The sequence below is a fragment of the Nestor notabilis genome, unplaced genomic scaffold (genome assembly GCF_000696875.1).
Source record: "Nestor notabilis isolate BGI_N333 unplaced genomic scaffold, ASM69687v1 scaffold908, whole genome shotgun sequence".
NCBI lineage: Eukaryota > Metazoa > Chordata > Aves > Psittaciformes > Psittacidae > Nestor > Nestor notabilis.
The window spans coordinates 129863-151902 of NW_009939399.1; the positions used below are offsets into that span (position 1 = coordinate 129863).

The 22040-nt window shown below is 34.9% G+C and overlaps 1 protein-coding gene across 1 annotated transcript in view; it reads left to right on the forward strand.

Annotated features, from left to right (window-relative positions):
* The window catches only part of UNC13C (unc-13 homolog C (C. elegans)), a 128907-nt gene that overhangs the window by 70243 nt on the left and 36624 nt on the right, over positions 1-22040 (forward strand). Inside the window, exons 15-18 of the mRNA XM_010019819.1 lie at positions 327-416; positions 1350-1478; positions 8457-8590; positions 17629-17714. Coding sequence (XP_010018121.1) covers positions 327-416; positions 1350-1478; positions 8457-8590; positions 17629-17714 — 439 coding nt within the window. The remainder of the gene's footprint in view (positions 1-326; positions 417-1349; positions 1479-8456; positions 8591-17628; positions 17715-22040) is intronic.

A 22040-nucleotide genomic window follows, 5' to 3' on the forward strand; every position in this document is an offset into this window, starting at 1 on the left:
CCATTAGCAACATTTTCCAGTCTTTTTGTAGTATTTTTTATTCTATTAGTATTTTGGAAATATCACACTATTTTAAATCACTCACATTACAAACAGAGGAGAATTATCAGAAGTGTTCCTATTCATGTCAAAGGGATACTCATTACTAACTTTCTCACAGGCAGAATTCAGTTAACACATGAACATTTCTAATCCTTCCAAACAGCGTCTTTGGTTTTTTAGAGGGGTTTTTTTGGGTTTTTTTTTTTTTTTCAAAGTTTGTTCAAGGATCTTACCTGTAACTCCAGTTTGGTTTTTTTTTTTTCCTTCTCTTCCTGATTCACCAGGATAATTTTCCTGCCAGCAATTCTGAAAGACTCCAAGATCTGAAATCAACTGTGGACCTGCTTACAAGCATTACTTTTTTTCGAATGAAGGTATGGTCCTTTTATTTTCCAGGAAAACCGTAATCTCTTTAAGTTTTAAATTAGATCTCTCAACTTACTGAAAATCACTGAAGCCATCTTGTTCAGACTTCATATGTAACAATGAGGTAAAAGCCACTGTCTGAAAAATTAACAATTGTCTTTTCCTTTTTCAGCAATTACTTTTACATCTCCTGAAGGAAACCAAAAATTTACCTATTTAATTAGTTTAAAGTCAAATCACATCATGCAAACTCAGTTGAACTCCTTAAGAACATGTATCATATAAAATGTTTTCCTAGTAGTATGATAATATCACATGTCAAACAGTAAAACAGGTTTAATATATCTACTCAGCTACTCATTTCAGATGTCGATATCTAGGTGGTTAAGTTCTGAAATGGTTTTTGAATGGAATGGTACACATTAATATTACTGGATGAAAACACAGAAACACAAAGCAGCATTTGTTGCAATAGCATCTGATTTCACTGGTATCTGTAGAATTAAAATAATGCATTTAGTTGAAGCTCAAATTAATGTATCCTAAAGTGGAGTAAAAAGCTTGAACCCTTTGCTTTAAAAATTAAGAGCTAAATGACTGATATTCACAGAAAAGCACATAATTATATGGTTTATTTTTTTCCTAAATAATGAAAAAATCTTTTACATATAAAGATGTAAACCCTTGGGCACTTATGCTTCTGTCATTCTATGAACCATTTCATTCAAATAGAATGTAACGATACAATCTACTTGCTTAATAAGTGTTTTAAAACATCTTTAAACTTAGGTCTCCTTAAGTCAAAGTAATTTTAAATATTTTTATCATTATATTTCCACACTTTTCATTCCTGCATTACAGAACTACATTCATTGCAACACTTGGATTTTTTGTGTTCAATCTAATTCTGACATTCTATCATTTCTGAAATATTTTATTAGGTACTTGAATTGCAGAGTCCACCTCGAGCCAGTACTGTAGTGAAGGACTGTGTAAGAGCCTGCCTGGACTCAACTTATAAATACATTTTTGATAATTGCTATGATCTCTACACCCAGTTAGTGGATCAGGTAAGGCATATATTAACTTGCTTCATGCTATTGTTTGTTTGTTATTGTTAATTTACCATAAGTAAATACAAAGCATTTCAGTGTCCTTCATATCAAAGCACTCAGGTTATTTTCATTTTATTTGTGTGAGAAGGGTCAATGTTTCACAAGTAAACCCAGAGATGGCTAGGAACTCTAGTGTTTAGCGAAATGACTTTCAAAACAAACATGTTAACTCATAACTTACTCGTCACATTGGACATGACTATAAAATTGTCCAGTGGCTTTAGAGAAGGTAATATTAGGTTGATTACTGTTCATTTAGGATCCATAATTGGAAAATGTATTTTTTTTTAAATCTAATATTTCTTTTCAGTAGCTTTAGAAAAAAAGAATTATAATTTGCTAAAAATGATACAGTGTTTTTCCAGCCTTATATTTTAACACCTATGATGTATACTTGGATCCAAGCAAATAACTGCTTCAAGAAAGCAGAGGATAATTCTGTAACTTTTCTTAATATTAGTCCATCAGGCCAAATTGTCGGTGCAAAATAATTACAGCATCTGTTATATTCCAAATGCCATGCAAAAGCCTTGACAATTGTTAGAATCATAGAATGAGAGAATGGAGGGGGGGGTTAATTTATTTATTTTTCTACAATACAGCCAGAGTTTATTCTATAAGTAATGTTAATTTTAAGAATTTTATCTGCAAAATTATACAACTGTTGAAAACGAGCATCACTGCTTTCTCACATTACCTCTTGTTCTTTACTTTTGCCTTCTGGCTGGTACACTGGAAAAGTGATATTTCAATGACTATTCCAGCCTTGAAAAGCATTTGCAAATCTGCTGTGTAGTAGCTAATAGATAAGAACAGTCATACTACATGATATACAAGACATTAAATTTTATCTGAAAGCACGTTTCACTTGAATCCAAAATATAAATTCCTGTATTTCAGGAGAGGCAGTACATTCTATATAGTCAACATTGCTGAAATGAGAATTTATTTTCTAATGTTGGATTCCGGTTAAATGAAAAAACTTATCTCTCTGTCCTGGGTCCCAAGCTTTGAACATAAGCACTTCTCACCAACACTCACGGACACTCCACACTCGTGAGTGCTTATATAAGTATTTATTCTTCAACAAATTATATTGTAACCTGAGTAGCAGTATAACAATAAGGAAAAAAGAGCAGCTCCAGACATCACATCTGTTTGTCTCACAAGCTGTTCTGTTTTCTTGCTAACATTCACCATTTACTCTGCAGTAATTTGATCTTGTCTGATAAATATAATATGAGCTGTTGCTAGGCTGGGTGTTGCATAAGTCTGCAGAGTTTCTCAGCAGATGATAGCCATTTTAGTAAACAGTTAAAAGAGAAGTAATCTTACTTCTGCACAGCATTGTGATATCTGCAAAAGCTTATCTGTATATAAAATTTACTCTACTTTTTTCTTTGAATTCATTAAGTATTTTTTAGTCTGTTTTAGAAGACAGTTTAAAATTTCTGGGATGTTACAGCCTTTCTGTTTGGTAGAGAATGTGAAACAAGTTTAAAGTGATGCGTCTCCGATTTTTTTGTTTGGTTTGGTTTTGAACAGGGTGGGTAATGTCATTGGGTTGTTTTTTTTTCTCTTATACAACTCAATGATAGATCAATATGTCCTGAAATAAAAAAATAATTTAAAAAATCCACAAATATTCACTCCATTGGAAAACTGAATTAACTGCATTTCACTGTATTTATATGCTGCTTCTGTTCTCTTCCAGCAAGATTTCCATCCGGTGAGTTTGTATGTAGAAGCTGTAAGCAGACAAGTGTCTATAGTTACAATCACTAGCAAGTACAAGAAATTTTAGTGAAAATATACAAAAAGCTACTTTTAAAATTAAGATAAATAGACCACACTCTAAATAACTCATCACTAACAGTAATCAAACAACAATCACATATGAACTTAATAACAGATAGTAAAACTTTCTGTTTCACAGCAGCTGGGAGGCAGTTCTGAGAAACAATCTAATCTCCCTTTAATAGAGACATGAGTAAAATATTGCTACTTAAATTTTGCATTAACTCTAAATTTGTACAAGTAAACTGCCTTTTGCATTATCCTGATACAGTTTGCTAGCAATATATCTGCATGTACAATTAATTTTAGGAACAGCTGAGTATACAGCTATTGGTACCTATGGCTCCTGGAGGTTTCTAGTGAATCCAGGGGAACTGCACACTGGCTTGGGGTAACACTGTTATAATAATGAAGCAGTAACCAATATTGTAATTAACATTTCATTAACTTTCTACCCAAACTCCGTAGTCAGATTATACCAGATTCTACCCTTAAGCCTTCTTCATTAACTATTCTCTTATCTCTGCTTACCTCCCCATCAGATGAGGCCTCCTCCTCTCAGAGGGAGGAAAGGAGTTCATCCTAGCATGGTGGTGCAGCACAGGAGGTTCATGTTTTAGCTGCACAGCTGTCATTTGAGCTGTGAGTAGTGAGAACTGAAATCGATGAACCCCAAAGCAACAAGAAGTGGTTCATATGTAGGTCACCACCTGCTCTCACTCAGGGGAAAGACTGGCAGCTGTTGTCCTGCCGAGCCCCCCTGAAGGCTCAGGGTTTTACCATGGCTCATTTTTCCTGAATCATATTGTGGATGATGTTATGAAAATGTGAAATCTGGACAGTCTACTTAAAGAGTAGTATTTGCATGTGGCCCATAGTGGTAGTTCCTTCATGTTATATATGCTATCTTTGTGTGTAACTCATGTTAACCACCTTCTGCAACCAAAATTCTCAGAGATGCCTGCCACAATATTTCTAGAAAATGTATTTAATGTCTAAATGTGTGTAATTGTCTGATTTTGGGGCGAAAATAGAACAATGCATGATGAAATTGAGGGTGCTCAAGCTGGCATTTGGGGAAATTTATCACTGTAAGAAAAGTGACAAGTAAAACACAAAATATGCTCAGCAATCCCTACTTCCTCGTTTTATTACTCTCTATCTTTGTATCAGAGAGACAACCACTGTTATAAAGCAAATGTCTTTCAACAAAATATCACCCCTGGGGAACAGCTCTATTTCCTGGAGTGAAGCATGGTAAATGCTAACAGTATGCAAACGTGTCGTACTAGTTTCACACCAGAGTGCAAAGAACAGCTAGCGTCAAAAAACAAATGAGCACTACAGATAGTCAAACATGACATTTTGACAGTCTTACTGACTCGTATATTACTGTCCTCATTATTTGAGACAAAGCGCTCTCATGGGGAACTACCTAATTCCTTCTACAGCAGATGTAGTATTTTCTCTTTTTAATTATCACTGATCTGAGTGAAGAGCTTAGCTGCCTTGTGTTTTAAAAAAGAATGCCTTGAAAAAGTAGTTTAGGAAGCAGTTTGGAAGCTTTCTGACTCAGTTTACAAATACGTCACTGTTTCTGTTTTCTTAAGAAAACAAAAAAACTCTGAAATCTTGGCTGATGCCCATAGCGACTGAAGTCCCCTCAGCAATTCTTTTTGCAGTCTTCTCCACTGAGTGAAACCAATAAAATGCAAATCAAACTCTTTCTGTTCTCTGAAGAGCTCTTGATCAGTACAAATCATTTCATGACTGCTAGAACCACTGGGATGCACTCTGTTTGACACCTGCTCAGCAGAATAGCATTGAAATTCTACCTTATTTTGGAGACCTTTCCTTTTGTCAGTTCTGTATGTTGTCACAGAAGACCTGGTGCTAGTAACTAATTAAGTAGTTCTGGAGCCAGGTGTTACACAGCTGTAGCAGCACAGTGCTCTTGCCTTGTAATTTATCCCTGTTTAAAGCTATAGAGCATTAGGTGAGGTCAATAACATACTAATAACAGCCTAGCTTTTGGGAATCAGAGTTTCTGTGTTAAAAAGATGTAGACTAGCATGTGGATGAACCTATGCTATAAGAGCTTAGTTTTGCTGTACTTACCTGTAAGAACCTGGTCAATATTCCATTTGGGATTTGGGAACCCAAGCCACTTAGTTGCTTTTGAAGGTGTACCTCTTTTTCATTAGTAGAAATGTAAAAAATTTGGTAGATTATTAATTTCTTATAGAAATATTATAAGAATTGAATCATGAAGTGTGTGATCTGTGATCCCCAAACACATTCAAAAGTATGAAGTGGTAAATTAAGTTGTGCAGTAGTGAAAGCTGTTTAGCCCAGGAGTCCTATTTTTCAGCAAAAGAGCAAAGAAATTAAACATTTGTGCCTCTAAAATTGTGCTTCTTTCCATTCAGGAAATGTTAAATAATAATTGTATGATGCTGTTCTCCCACTCACTTTTTCTACACTGTTACACGGTTTACTGTGCCTCTCACTTCTGCTAATAGAAACATTTTCAAGTCAAACAAAATGTATCACGCAAATGTTTTTGATATGAAAATAACTCTGTTTCAAGGTAATTTTTATTCCAAGATGGAACTTTCTTCTGTTGGTTTTGCAAGTTTGCAACTAATCAATGTAATTAAACTTCCAATGTTGTTTTACCTCATAATGCTCCTACGAAGGTGTCTGTTGCCAGAAATCATATAAAACAGATAGCAATGCCAGCAATTATAACAATTAACAAAAAACAACTTGGATGATCCCAAGCGTTTCTAACATGTTCATTAGATGTGAGAATGTGAGACTGCTTTAAAAACACCTTCTGGTTTTTGTTTTGGTTTGTTTTTTACATTTTATGTTGGGTTTTTTTGGTTTGTTTTTGGTTGGTTTGGGTTTGTTTTTTTTCTTATGTTTCCTTTCTTTTTTTTTTGTGGTTTTTTTTGTTGTTTTGGTTTTAGTTTCTTCCAAAAAGATCATCTTGATTTCTAAAAGATTTCTGTGCCAGAGGATTTTTGTAGAAAGCACCTCCTTGTGCAGCTATTACTTTGTACATTAATTACTTTTTGCTGTCTATATTAAGGAACAGAATTTCACATTCTGTGATTCACATTCACAGTTGTGAAAAGCAGTCTCAGCTACATGCCATTGCAGGTTTTTTCTGTGAAACATGGTTCTTGGATAAGACGTTGAACTAAATGTGAACTGGCTTTGTCTTCTACTGCCATTCAGTTGGTATGGTTTTATTCACTAGCTTCTGAGAGAAATAGTTTATTAGAAATAAATCTTTCTTATAGAAAAGTTTTTTTTAATAAAAGTATAATATACACCAGGGTGACATTAATGCTCCAATATTAATTTCTGGTTTGAAAAACACTTTTATTTGCATTTGTGGTTGTTAATTGCTGGTGATACTAGTCACACCATCCATTATAACTGCTTCTGAGCCTCGCATTTATTTAAGTTCCTTTAGACACCGAAGCTGTAGCATCTGTAGATCAGCTCAATATGTAGCAGTGTGATTAATGATACTTTTCTAAAATGATTCCACAGTGACCACAAAAGCAGTTTCAGTTAAGTGCAGTTGAAATTCCCTTTCTGCCATTCTAAATGCTTTTAATAAATAAAAGTTAATTGAGGTTAAGATAACATTTAATTAAATCACTATGACACTGTCTAGTGTCATCTATTCCAAGAGATATGGGGTTCATTGAAGTGGTCATATTTGGACTACAAATGTATGTTTGTACCTGCAGGTGATATATATTTAAACTTGCAGCATAATAGGCATTTTTATTTTCTGACTTGCTAGCTGGGTGACCCATTTCTATCTGACAACTGTGCTGAAGAGCATGTGCAGACAGACATACCTCTGCTTGGCAGAAATGATGTGTGTATCGAAGTGTTCATACAGAGATAAAAACAGTTCATTTCATACTTGGTTCTGCAATTAAGTTATTTATTGGACATTGATGAGGATCTTCTGCCAAGAGAAGAACTGAAAAATACTACAAATTCATAAATCAAAACTGTGGAGACAAAGTATATCTATAAATACATATTTTAGTGAGATTAAAAAGTATAAAATTCTCAATAGAAGTTGGTAAATGTTGAATGTTAATACATATTTATAACTGTTAAAAAGTTCAAAAAGCAGACTTCTAGTCGATGGATATAAAAAGCACTGCTATACTTACCAATAATTTATGATTGGAGAATCATGTTGATAAGCCTTGTCCTTCCTTGTGATTATTACAAAACTGTAATGGGGCATCTCAGGTTCTCTGATGTGGATGTGAAACTGGTTGCAGTCCTCTTAATGTACAAGAAGTATACAAGCATCCCGTTTCCCTGGATAAAAAAGGAATCAAATAACAGATTGGTTTTGCTGAGAGGTTTAAAATCCTTGGCAAAGCAATACCTTCACGAGCCTCTCCTTTGGACATTCCCATGTACCTTTTCCTAGTAGTTTTATGTGTCCAGGCACTTCATATTTACCCACTCCTTCTCTGTGGTGTTTTCCTCTGCCTCTCTTAAATGTACAGTTTGTGGTTCTGCCAGTAAATCTGTGAGTCCTGGAAAATCTCTGTGCAGAATAATTTGGGCAATAGCCTTTGTCATTTTGGCTGTTAAAAAATAAACGGAAATTCAACTGCTTCTTCATTTAAAGCAAACAGCACAGCAGCTGTTAGGCCAAGTAACTTTAGCATATAAGCCAAGAGAAAACAAGAAATGTTCCTTATCATTGATTTGTTCAGTATTTATTGTGTAGGTTATAGAAGTTTGGCCTCAGAAGACCATTTTACCTGCACTCAGTATCAGCACTCAAATTTAAGAATATATTTAATCAAAGAGTAGAAATGCACTAAAAATCAAGATTCTATTCATCTTCATTGCTGATGTCGCTGTCTGTGCACTGTGTATGTTTTTTGATATATATCCACAGCCTGACATAGTATGTCACACAGTCTACTTTAAATTGGATAGTCAGTCTTTGTGCAAAATTTCTCAAGATTCTTAACATGCCACTTTTTCCAACCAAGTAATAATCTGTAGGTGGAAATTCTGTAATATTGTCTCTAATTTCACTAGTATAAAATGTATTTAATCTTGTTTTAACAGGGTAAGAAACAAGAAGTTCCTAAAGAGGAACAGGGACCAACAACAAAGAATTTGGATTTCTGGGCACAGCTTATTACTCTGATGGTCACCATCATAGATGAAGATAAAACAGCATATACACCTGTCCTGAACCAGTAAGTAATTACTTTCCTCGTAAAAATTAAGAATAATGGGTTTATTAAAATAAGGACAAGAAAAGTTGTATTTTAAATATAATCTAGCTAGAGATTCTTAAAAATACAGAATGTAACACTGACATTATTTCATAAAGATGTAGCACTCTGTTCATGGAAAGAAAACCTTTTATTTTAGGAACACTAAAGACGTAGTATATAAACCATCCCAAAAAGCTAAGCAGTGAAATATTATGCAAGAGAACTAAATGGGTAGACAGAAGAGCAAGTTCAGTGAAATGGTGTGATGGTATTAATGTTATGATATTATCTTTCCACACGAGATGTTAAAATTATGCTGAGACTTACTTAGGTATTATTACGGAGTTTTAGGGGTTAGTATTTGTAAAAGAATAATAAACTTCACAAAAGACCCTCTCCACATTTTTGACTGCCTCAAGAGAGAGCCTAGTCATATTAATTTGAAAATTTATAAAGTGGAGATCCATATCCTGAATTTAGGTGGAAGTTGACTTCTCAGAATTGAAGATGTAACAGATAAGGGAAGTACAATCAATAACCAAGACAAATAGAGTAACTTACCATTGATATACTAGCAGAGAAGAGAAAGACAATCAATAAACACAGAAAGAGGAGATAGAGTGCTGGGTTTTGAAAATGAAATATACAGGAGTAGTGCAAAGGAATATATTTCACATATTAAGGCTGAATAAACGGGTGTCGCATTAATTGAAATATGACATGAGGGCCTAGGGAAAATTTTTAGCTCCTTTGGCTCTTCGGAGCTGTTTTACAGAGAGATTCTAGAAAATCTGGGCATAGTCTACCTCTGATGACTTATGGAAAAGTTAAAATTGAAACTTACTTCTGTATTATGGCTAAACAATTAATAGAGGTGTCTGCAATGACATTTAATTGAATGGTCTGAAGGAGAGCAAGATCAGGTTTCTTCTTTCAGCCAAAATATTGTAGATACTGAAAGACACTCTACACATGAAGATGTGCTTGTCTGTTGATAAAATGTACTGTACTTTTTATGGACCCAAAGTATAATTATCAAAGAATCTTATTGGTGATAACCAGAATTTGGAAGAGATTTTATTGTCTTCTGATTCCTTCAATTCCTTTGAATTAGTGAAGGATTGTTTCAGTCCTGGATAATAAGCATTTCTTTGTTCAGTAATTTTCTGCACTAACCTTATTAAGGAACAAATTCTTACCCTACAGAGGAAAGAACGTTTTTCCTGTTTACTCTGTTTATACTGCTTACTGTGAAGTTCCTCTATTAGTGAAAGCTCAATTTTCTGTATAACAAATAGATTTTTTACAAACTATCAGTTTCTTCACTGAAATGAAAAAAGAGTATTGGGGTTAATTACCCTAAAAATTGTTCTAGCTATGTAGTTATGCAAATGTGAGGGAGAAAGGAAAGGGATCAAGAACAGAGTTCCTCTTGAGGGGATTAGGAGTTCCCCTGAAGTACAGCTGAGTCATTGTGTAAGGTGTGAAAAGAGGAGCAGGAGCGGATGGAGCTGGCACAGATTAAGGGAGAGGTTCATGTGTGTGATTTCTTTCCCATTTTGACTGTCATTTTTTAAGGCTGAACACAAAGTGTCTTTGAGAAATAGGAAGCTCAGGAGCAAGAGATGAAGAGGCTGTGGGTGGAAAAACTTGAAAAACTGTTCAGAGTTGCTTTGGGTAGCTCTTTTTAAAAGAAATGCTTCTCCTAACACAGAAGAAGCATCTAAAAACTGTTAAGAAAAATGACAGACAGCCTCTTGCCCCTTGCTTACCCCAGAAAAGAAAATGGATGGAAGGAAAATGTAAGTTGAATGCACAAAAATATTGCAAGACTCTGACTCCTTATTAGAATTACATGGCTATGCACTGTCTCAGTGGAACATTCAGACCTACATCCATTTGAATCCTGTTGTAGAAATGAGGTTACTGTAGATCCCCAGGAGAGCTCCAAGCATTCTGATAGGATTTTTCACAATGGTATAATATTACTCAGGATTTTTTTTCTTAACCAGTTTTGGAAACCTTAATTTTATATCTACCTTGGAGGCAAAAAAGATGCTGTGATAGAGCAGTTTGAACTATATCTGATTACAAATCCAGATGAAGCATGACATGATTTGCCCCAGAAAACATTGCAGCAACTGAAAGACCATTCAGTGGGAGTTCTATGAACAACCTGCAGTTATATGACATAAGAAAATTGATAAGTTTGAAGGAAAATAATGAAGTTTGGTATTTAAGTTGTAGAATTCTCATTCTACTAGTTAAAACAATGTAAAATGTGATTGGAATCTGATTCACAAGCAAATCCAGGACTTCCCAGCACTTGTTCACACATTGTACGTACTGTGATAGAAAAAAATGCTATCAAAATAAAATATCTGTTCAGTTAAAAGGAACAACAAATCAAGAACAAAATCATCAACTGAAAAATGCTTGTATATTTCAAAATCAAGATCTAAACTTTGTGCCTCTGCACATCTTAAGTAAAAAGCTTTCTCTTTCTCTGAGCACATATACTCAGAATAGTCATGGGTGGTGTTATAATACGAATTTAAGGAATATAAGGTATTCTGAGAATGTGCATCTGAGTTTCAGGGACTTCAGTCTTAAAAGTAGCACCTTGAGTATCTAACACCATAAATTCAGAAAAAACATTTTTAATTTTCATGGTGGGATTGAACTGGAGACATGCAGTACTATCTAGAATAAATGCTTTCAGGAATTATTTATAGTTTGCTTCATTCATTGACTCTTCTCGTTTTCTTTCAAGCCGGGTTCAATTTCATTCCATTGATCGGTGGGTTTGTATACAACGCTTTGTTAGACTACCCAGCTCTAACAGTTTTCACTAAATTCTTGCTTAATTAAAATCAACAAAGGGAAGACATTTATAAGTGGATACCTTTTATGCGCAGTTTAGTATTTTGGGAAATACAGGGAAATTATCATGTATGGACAACCTAATGGTTAATTTATTTCCCATGAAAACCTAATATATTCTGTTTATTAAGAAGTTCCATCAAATAGTATTGTATGGTTGACATATGAGTTGAGGATTAGAGACTGTCATGCAATGCTTTGGATAAACTGAAAATTTTATAGTATTGCTTTAAGAATGACAGGGAAATTGGGAAAATTATGGCCTATGAGACAGAAACAATTGTAGCAAGAGGAAACAAAAGTGATTAATAGAGCCCTCTCCTGGTAGTCCTCTTACTTGACTGAGAAATGTGGAAATGTGTGGCTTTTAAACAAGTTAGAAAATGTAATATGTAGAGATTTGCATGGGAAATTTCTCTGATATTTTGCTGCTTGGGGACCAAATTCTGAAACAGAAAAGAAAAAGTCTTTTTACCTAAAAATAAGGTGATAAAATACAAACAATGCAAAATTCCTTGCTTACAAGGTGCTGTAGAATTTTACCTTTGATTATCCCTTCCTTTTAATAAGTTGGCTGCTGCTATTACCATTTCATCTTCAGCATGTGGAAAATTTTGTATGCTTCTGTTGTGTGTTAAGCTTTGTTAGCTTCTCACATATAATAACACTGCAACAATAACTATGGTAGTTCCATAATACCCATAACTGATAGCTGTGTAATACCCATCAGTCTCTGATTGTTGTAAGTATGGAAACTAGCATGAGTTTTAGAAAGGAATTTCAGGCACAGCTTGGAGTTGAGTATACACGTAGCCCAGAAACACTACACTGAAGTATACAAATGATGGAAACGCTTATTTTAATAAATGCTTAAACACGGGGAACAAAAAGAAGGTTGGCTCCATGACAACAGAAAATGCAAATCCTTGTGTGGATTCACACACAGGAAAGAAACCTAAATTTTCCATTACGTATAGTTCTTAGATTATAGGCTTAACAATATGCAAAAGGATGGCAAGTGTAGACTGATAGACTTGTGCTTCGTTACCACGATGATAAGGGATTAACCAAATTATAGAATAATGATCTTAATAATAACTATTTGGCAGATACTCATAATGCGGAAGACTGGAAACAAGGTATCTCCTTTCTGCGCTGTTTTAGAGCTTTCAGAGTTACAGCATCTCTGCTTTTGAGAGTAGATCATGCCTACCATTGTCCTTTTAGAACAAATCATCTCAAAAGGAAAAGGTCTTTATATAATCTAGTACTCATTCAAATGCTGAAAACTGTCCTTCCTCCAACGTGATGAAGAAATTCTAGGATTTATACTTGTTTTCTGACAAATAAGTGTCTTATGTATTCAAATCTATCTCCTTCCTATGAGTAGGGAAAAATATTTTACAAAATACAAAGAAGTCCCAGATTTCTTTCCTGGGTTTCTTTCAAAGAGTTTGATCTGAGGGATTGGGGATTTGCTCCAGTAATTGCATGTCTGAAGTATGGTTAGTCGGAACTACAGTTAAGTTAGAGCTTAGGAAAAATAGAAATACCTTTGCCTTTTTTTCCCCAGACTTTTACCTGAAATCCAGGAACATGAAATGCTGCTTTCATTAGGGTAAGACGTGTGATAGGAGTCAGCACTTATTTACATAAAGATATACCTAGATTCTTTGTTCCTTTACTACAGCAGAAATACTAGCTATCTCTTTTCTCAGAATGACCAGATGAGACATTGTGCTGAGGTATGGCACCCAGTAAGCTCCTTGTCTTCTGTTTCTGTCACTGTGCATTTTAAAACTACTTTAGGCTTTATTCTGCCTGCAGCTTGAACAACTTAGAGATGGTATCTCAGTCTTCAATTTGCAAAAATAAACCCTAGACTATCCAACTTAGTTCTGACTATGCATTGACTAGTTTCTTATGCAGTCCAGCTCTTTTCACAATATGAGGAAACTTGAGCTTATCAGAGCGCTTGGCATGCCCTTTGGCTTTATTTGGATTAGCTTTTGAATCCAAGTCCCAGCTTTAGCATCCATTAACATCTTGTGCACAGCAATAAATCATGCTAAGAAATCCTTGAGCTCTCTCTAATAAGTTGTTTGGAATTTAATAATAATTTCAGTCCTTCAGTGAGGGATGGTTTCTCATTGTGCTTGTTCATCTGTAGATGAAGTTTGTCTTATATCAAACTTTAGTAAGAAAAGGAGAATCAATCATGCATGTGATTCTAATTGTTGTCTTTGTTGTCAGAGAATCAGAGAATTTCTATGTTGTAATTACCCGAGTCTGTGATGAAATTGTGAAATTTTTAAATCTAGTGAATTTAAAAGACAGTTTCTGGGCACTTGTTTCTTCTTTATATTTAAATGCTTTGACTATTTTTTTGCTTCAACTGTGTTTATATTTTTATATATGTCAGAATTTGCCTTCAGTTGTGGTACAAATGTAGAAAAGTCAGTGGTGACTGCTGTGAACTGTGACATATGACTTTCTTGAGCAGTGCCTGAGTATTCTATGTGAGAGTCACTTTTAGGATAAATAAAAAGAATTATATAGCTGCTTCTGTCCTTATTCTTAGCCAGAAAGACATATTACGGTTGAAAAAATGTTACTGCTGCTTATGACATTTGGAACCAAACTCAAGATGTGCCAGAGCTATCTATAGTACAAGTTGAAAGTTGTACTTAGAGTTGTCAAGTGCTGATTTTAGCATTATAACATGAAGTCAGGAAGCAATGTAATATAACATGGAATTTCTAAGAAACTGCCTTCCTTTTACAATACTATTTTTAGAGTCCTCCAAGAAGTTTTAATGGTGGCTGCAAATATCAAGCCTAGACTTTTTTCCTTCTTCTTTACCTATATGTGTATAGGTGTTAGAATTAGAAAATTAAGAGGTTTCTTAGAAGCAAAACCATCTGAACAGATTAATATTGAAGAATTACAGGCATAATAAAATCATGTTCTGCCCTGCAGTTTACATTACTGTTTATTTCATACATTCATGAAAATTGAGCATTTCTCATGATGCTGGTAATTCAGCCTGTCAGTTTATTCAGATATGTCTGACAGGATACTAAATGCATGTCTCTGACAATGTGCAAACAGGGAGTGGGGGAAGACTGATTTTTGAGAGTCACATACTTGGAGATAAATATCAGATTTCGACTGATTACCTGAAATTTTCTGTTCTTACGTATTTCACATTTTCTCTGACTATTAATGTAATGGTATGTGTATATCTATTTATATGTATATATGCATATTAAGCAAACTAGAACCCTGTTCTTAGTTGGAAAAGGGCTCAGAAGGAAGATTCAAAAGCTTATATTCTCTTGCTGACTAACATTCACCTGTCATAGGATCTTAAGTAAGACATTTCTACTTTGTCATCTTCCCCATTCTCTGTCTTGTCTCTTTAAACTGTGAGTTTTGAGAGTCAGTGATTTTTCTATTACATACTCTAAGGTTCCTGCATAGTAATTTCCTAAACATACCATAAGCCTCTAAGCACTACTGTAATGCAAATAACAAATCATATATAATTATTACATTAGTAATTCTAGAAATATGAGTAACCAAATTAAAGTAAATGTGACTACTCATGCATAGAGCTATCTATCTCTAAGGAAAATTGTGGCAGGAGTGGTTCATACCATATCCATACCAATTACACTTTCCCACACTTACTACCAGCTCTGAGTATTGTTCATAAACACAAAAAGTGGAAAAACAATGGTATCATTGTATGGAGAAGGGGATGGGATAGTGCTGAAGACAGAGTTCTGTTGTTGTAATGGGATAAGCAAGTAGTTTTACTTTCTGAATCAGGATTAAGTTATATGGAACTTAGACTGTTAAACTGTAGGAAACTTTCATAGAAAAAAGTCTAGCTGAACCCTGGTAAGCTCTGTGATGCTAGTGCTTGGAAAAGTGCATTTTATGACTATCACAATGCAGTGAGATCTACAGACATATTAGGTACTAGTTTGTTAACACGTTAAATCAATTTCACTGGCTGAAAATGTTGATTAGATTAACTGTCCACATTACATTACTAACTTACTTTGGACAAATTAATATTCTATTATTTGACTCTCTGACAAATACACCTTACAGATATGATGGTAACTATGAAGCAAACTAATTGCATGAGAAAAGTACTAAAAAAGAGTGGTCTTTCTGTTGTGTGATTATTTTTGTCACAGTAACCTCCTGCTAGGAGTTCACTGTGTTGGAAAAAACACAGTATGGGAATGGCAGTCAATCTTGCAGGGCTGTATACAAAAACGTACCCATGTAACAATAAAATTGCAAATACTGCACCTTCTGCATTGGATGGAAGGATTTCATTGGTATGTTCAGTTGATGATTATATTTCATCAGTTTATATTTCTCAGGGACACAGAAATGAGAATCTCTGGTGTGAACTCCAGGTACCTAACTGAAGTCAGGTGGGATGAATCAAGGATGCTGTGTCATGCTACAGTAATTTAAGCAATATAATGAAAAGATAATTGCAGTTTATGTGTGAATATGTTCTCCCAAGTTAAAATGTCTACACATAAATATAGCACTAATCAAACAAATGCATTTTTATCAGACCCAGCCTTGCATTACGGTCAGCTCTGCATTATGGGCAAAAGTGTTAATATCAGATCAACTTTTAAATATGTTGCAGAGCTTCAAAGTTCGAGTCTGGTGCTAAGAGGGCACTTGGACTGGACTGGAGGTAAAGAAATTAACATTTGACATTTTAAACAACAATTAGTTTTGTGTTAACAGAATTAATCAAAGTTCTGTAATTGAGCATCCATTAGCATAAAGAAAGCATATCAGTGACTGAGGTAGCAATCACTTCATATGAAAGTGGCAGAGCTAATGAGCTATGTAAGTAATTTTTCTTTGCAGATATGATCAGGGTCAAACATGTTCATGGAAAGAATACATTACTTAGATCATATTGCTACCACTTTAAAGTTGCACATAATTCTTATTCTTTCTTGGGCAAGACCTTTAAAAATTCTTACATTTTTACAAATATTATTACAGAATACTTTCTAAATTTTTAGTGCTTCAGTAAAAGGTCAAAATACTTTGGATCAAATTCTCTGCTAGTCGAAAGTGGTGTAGTAAACTTAAGACAGAAGCCACACAGCTCTGTGTGTTTCCTCATGAATATCATGTTTGATGATTTTGTGTTGATGGTAAACTGCCAGTGCATGCATACAGCTCTTACTGCATTGCTGTAGTATAAACAACTGCTTTACCACTCAAAGGTTATGGGTAGCACTTTCTGCTCTTTAGCTGTGTCACCTGTGGTATGCTTCTGTGCCCTGAGAACTGCTCACGTTAATCTTAGTCCCACACCTGCAGTAAGGAAAAAGAACTCTATATATGATGTGAAACATTATGTTTAAATATATCTGTCACAAAAATGTCAGCTTCTGCTGTTAGCTAACAGCGAAGATGGTAACTGAAAGGTTTAAGCTTTTCTTTTACATACAATAAGAAGCAGCTGGGTTCTATGAAAAAGTTGTGGAAAAATACTCAACAACAGCAAGAAAAAGCTGAAAAGACCTGTTTTCCAAAGATAACATGAAGTATTATACTAAAACTAAAATTTTGAATTGAAAGTATGTGTTTTTCTGCCTTTTATATTCTTCAGTTTTATCCATACTTCAAGGTGAAAGTCTTCAAACACTGAATTGGATTCAACTACTATAAACAATACAGCTGCAAAGGACAACTTCACTATTTTCCAGTGTAATAAGAGAATTCAGGAAAACTGACTGCTAAACACCTGAGCAAACTGTTTCAGGTTTTTATAAGCCATCTGATTTATCAAAGTTGAGGAGTTACCTGCAAGATAGATGGATGTTTCTTGATTTTAAAATGTCGTGTGAGGGAATTAGTACAACATTCAACTAATTACTTACTTAGGCCCCTGACATTAGACTAAGGAAAGTTTTTTATTTGGAGAGCGGATGGTTCATATACTTGTAAAGAACACAAAATACCTTAAGTGCATACTAGGGGAATTATTTTGTGGAGATGTTTGCCTTTCTGCTGCGCAGCAGTAAGCATAATTTCTAGCAGCAGGTGAACTGATGTAATGTGATTGATTGCAGGTTCCCTCAAGAGCTGAACATGGGAAAAATCAGTGCTGAAATCATGTGGACTCTGTTCGCCCAGGACATGAAATACGCTCTAGAAGGTAATTGTAACAAACTATTAATTACACTAGAGAGTTCACAGAGACTGACTTCCACTGCAAATGACACCTGGCATCAGATTTCTGTGGGTGGTAAGAGCTTTCTGGAATACTTGTTGAGATGTTTCATAAGTTAGTGAAAAAGAAGTGTTGTAAAGGGAGAAAATCGTTGGACTGTGACTATATGAGTTATCTGTGGAAGGAGATAAAAGAACTGTAACTTATTACCTAAAGCTGACAAAATCATTGATGTCCAAAGAATGACAAATGCTTGCTACAGAGCACTGTTAGGTATTCAATATTTTCTTACTAGCTGAAAATCGCTAACTTGGAGAAAACACACACAGATAATTAAACCTTTTTGTGTTCAAAAGACAGGTTATATTCATTCTAGTTCCAAAATAATCAAATGCAGTTTCTTTTTATTCTTTAAGATTGTATTGTTGTTAACCATATGTAAGATACTTTTTCTTTTCTTCTATAGCAGATAATCTCCAAATAATGGTTTCAAACACACTTATTAAAATACGGCTACTGCAGAAAACTGAGTAAAAATACCTGCATGAAAATTCTTAACAAATAATGAAGAGAAGGAAATAAGGAAATAGTCTTAATTAATGATAGAAATATTGCCAGTTCACACACATGTATTCACACAAACTTTTAGATCATTAATAAAACGATGACTCTTCAAACTAAGTTCATAAAACTCTCCCTAACTAGTATTTATTTTTGCAGAATAATAAATGATGGCATTAGCTGAACTAATTTTCTTTACCTATTAAATGGATTTTGGGTTTAAATGTGAGAGAAATGCAAGAGGATCTTGATTTCCATCAGGCATAAAGAGTATAGCTAAGATGAACTGGAAAATCAGTAGATCAAATCTGAATTTGGTCAGAAAAATAGTTTTCTGCATTGTAAGATATGTAATAATATCTATTCTGTTCATCTTGTATGTGTACAATCTTTACAGTGTTCCTCCCCAAAAAGAGGAAAAAAAAAAAGTATGTCAGAGACCAGTTGTGAAGCATTAGTGCAGTTTATAATCTCATGCTCAACCCCAATGTGTGCTGAAAGGAATTACAATATATAAGCACTGGGGTATTTTAAGCAAAATAGAATTTTTCTTCATCCTTTTATAAAAATTGCTATTCATAGAAAGAAAGGATTTATAGTGCTTGTTTTTTTGTTGGTGGTTTGTTTTTTTTTTTTACTGCCACAGAAGCAGAAATTGCTAATTGTGATTCTTAAGTAAGCAGAACTCACTGTCTAAGCCTGCAACTAAAAACAGACCAAGTCTGCCAGTGGTGAAAATAAGTATGAGGTTCAATTTAAACAATGATGCAATTCAACAGGCATAAAGGATTTAAAAAAAGGAATATCTGAAGATTAATTTCTGTATTATTTGCTCTAGGATGCCTTTGAATGTAGAGTTACACTCTGCACACAGACATCCCTACGCACAACAGTGCTTGTAGTGGTTTAGCCATCGAACTATAAACATTCTATACTTGAACTAGATAATTCACAAAAAATAATTCACTCTATTTGCTAAGTAAGAGCACACTGATCACTCCAAAGGCAGCTTCAGATGAAGCTGTAGTTTGTTTCTTTGTTGTAAAGAATAGAAAAGGAAGCTTTTAAGGAAGAGCTAACTAACTAACTAACTATACAATATATGAAGCGTGGACGGTTAGACAGGATCAGGACTTTAAAACAAATGTTAATGTTAATATCCTAATTTTGCAGAGAGAGATATAGAGGACTATTAAAGAGGCACTTGACTTTCTGTGTCTATTCCAAACCAGTCACTGCTTATGGTCTCTTCTCTGTGTTGCTGTGGATACTGGGGAGTCTAAATGCCATGTTTGTCAGTAGTCACTCCTGGCATCAATAGTGAAACAGTTCCTGTGTACGCATAATAATTAAAGGAAATAGAAATTAATTCTAAATTATTATATATACACGTGATTTCACATTCTATGGTATCACTCCTAAACAGGAACCTCAGTAAATCTAGTCACGTAATATAGATCAACATGCTGTTCCTCTCTACAGCTTTGCTGTTTTTTAAATCATTAATTCTTTCCATCGATACTCTACAAACTGAGTTTGATTCTCCATTTGTCAATGGCAGTAAGTTTCTGGGTTCAGGGTTTTTTTTTAATTCAAATTCTACAAGATTAGGAGCAAGCCCTTAAATATGGTCACACTCAATCCTCATGGTTTTAATGGAATTCATTAAAATGCATTGCATTCTGTTATGCCAGTTTTGCCTTCCAAGTTATTAGCATAGGCTACCATCTGTTCATACGTAGTGTCCAGGGCTGTGATTGCAGTCTTTGCCTGATGCAGTTTAGTATTAATCTCCTGAAGCAGCATCTTGTGTGTTATGAAGTTTATTTCTTTCTGTATCCAATCAAGAAACAATGATACAGTCCAACATTTTTTTTGCAAAAGTATTGCTGATGTGATAAAAGATTAACTCATCCGAGATCCTGTTTCTGGGTTTTCCCACCTTTTATATTCTTTAATATATTCAGCACTCTGATCAACTTAAGTTCAAGAAATGAGTGTGTCATAACACCATTCTGTAACAGAAGACCAATACTGGAACATTCAGTTTACATTCCTTTTTCCTGAGAGCAGCTCAGGATGGTTGTTCAGTCTATGTCCTCTCTCTGTACAGCTGAATGCCTCCTGTACCTGCCCAGGGGATGTATGGAGCTGCAGCTGCTGCTGGGAAGAGTCATAGAATGGTTTGGGTTGGAAGGGACCTTAAAAGTCATCTAGTTCCAACCCCCTGTCATGGGCAGGGACACCTTCCATTAGGACAGGTTGTTCAAAGCTGTGTCCAATCTGGCTGATGGCTGCTCTTCAGCAGTGCTGCTTATCTTCTTTGCAACAGGAGACAACAGGCCCAGTGAGCCAGGCACCAGCCATCATTGCACCCCTCTGTCTTGTCTTCTCACTTGATTCTTGCTTAGAACAATCTAGCTGGGAGGCTGCTGATGTGGCATGGACAGGAAAGAGGGAGCTTCCAGCAGCTTCCGCAGCAGTGGCCTTTTGCTAGACGAGGGCTACGTGTCTCTGTGAATACAAAGGAGTGTATTTGTATGTGACAGGGTAGGTGGCTGCTGTCTCAGGAAACAGCTTGCTTTTGGGATGAGGGAGGAAAGGACATCCCAAAGCACAGTTCAGGTCTCTATAGCTGCCGAGATCAGGGCTTACACTGTGATAAGCTGACATGCCTTGCAAACAAAACTACTAAAATCCGGTATTGACATCATCATTTCATTCTAGATTTTCTTCCATATTAAGTTAATAACTAGTAGCCTAGTCCTACACAAAGCAGCCTTTGTGTAGTATTAAAAGTTTTATGCAAACTTTAACAGGTTAAGTCCACACCAGTTGCAATTCTTTTCTGATCTAAGGAGTTTCAGGTTATTTTCATACATAGATTTTGCATGGAGAAAGTATCAGATATTTGTATTTGAGAACTGATTTTATTAAATTTGGCCCCTTCTTTTTATTTATAAAACAACAGTGATTGGCATGATAGATTATACGTTGTTATTTGCCATTTAGTTTACACAAGCATAACTGAACTTACAAGATGTTAATATTTTTGTGCTGTCTGGTCCTCAAATTATTCTGTATTTATGGTACAAACAAACAAGAACAGAGAGAATTTCCCCAGCAGTACAAGTGATTTGTTACTGACTTCATATGGTAAGAAGTCTTTTCCTTTTCAAGTATGAAGATGTGAAAGTTAAAAGATGATGAGAGAGTAATGAGCTGATATTAGAAATGCAATTACAAAATTATCTTTTTTTATTCTATGTCCTCAGAAATGTCTTTTTTTCGGATCTTTCATATCACTGACTTCTGAATAGGTCAGATCAAGTGTCCAAAGCTATCCAGTCTGCTAGAAAGAGAACATTCTAATTGCTGCTGTTATGAAATCTAATTCTGGTAGTGGCCAGAAGTCAAGACCAGGATCAGGGCAGAAATTAATTAGCTGCTGTGTAAATACAGCAGTAGGCAGTCTCAACCCTGCAGAACTGTTTCTGAAGTGTCAGGACTTATAAAAACAGGAGAATAAGAGAATCATTACACCATTTTATGCATTTAATGTAGGTTTTCTTTTTTAAGTTTGTTATTTTCAATGCAAAAGCAGGTATCATCTTCCTGTTTCTCTGACAGATCCTCTTTTATGACAGAAACTGATAAAGTGATTTGAAAAAGGCAGGTCTGTGACTTGATACTGACCACAGAGAGACAGCATAGAAAAAGTCCCACAAAGGTCATGTCATTTGATTGCAG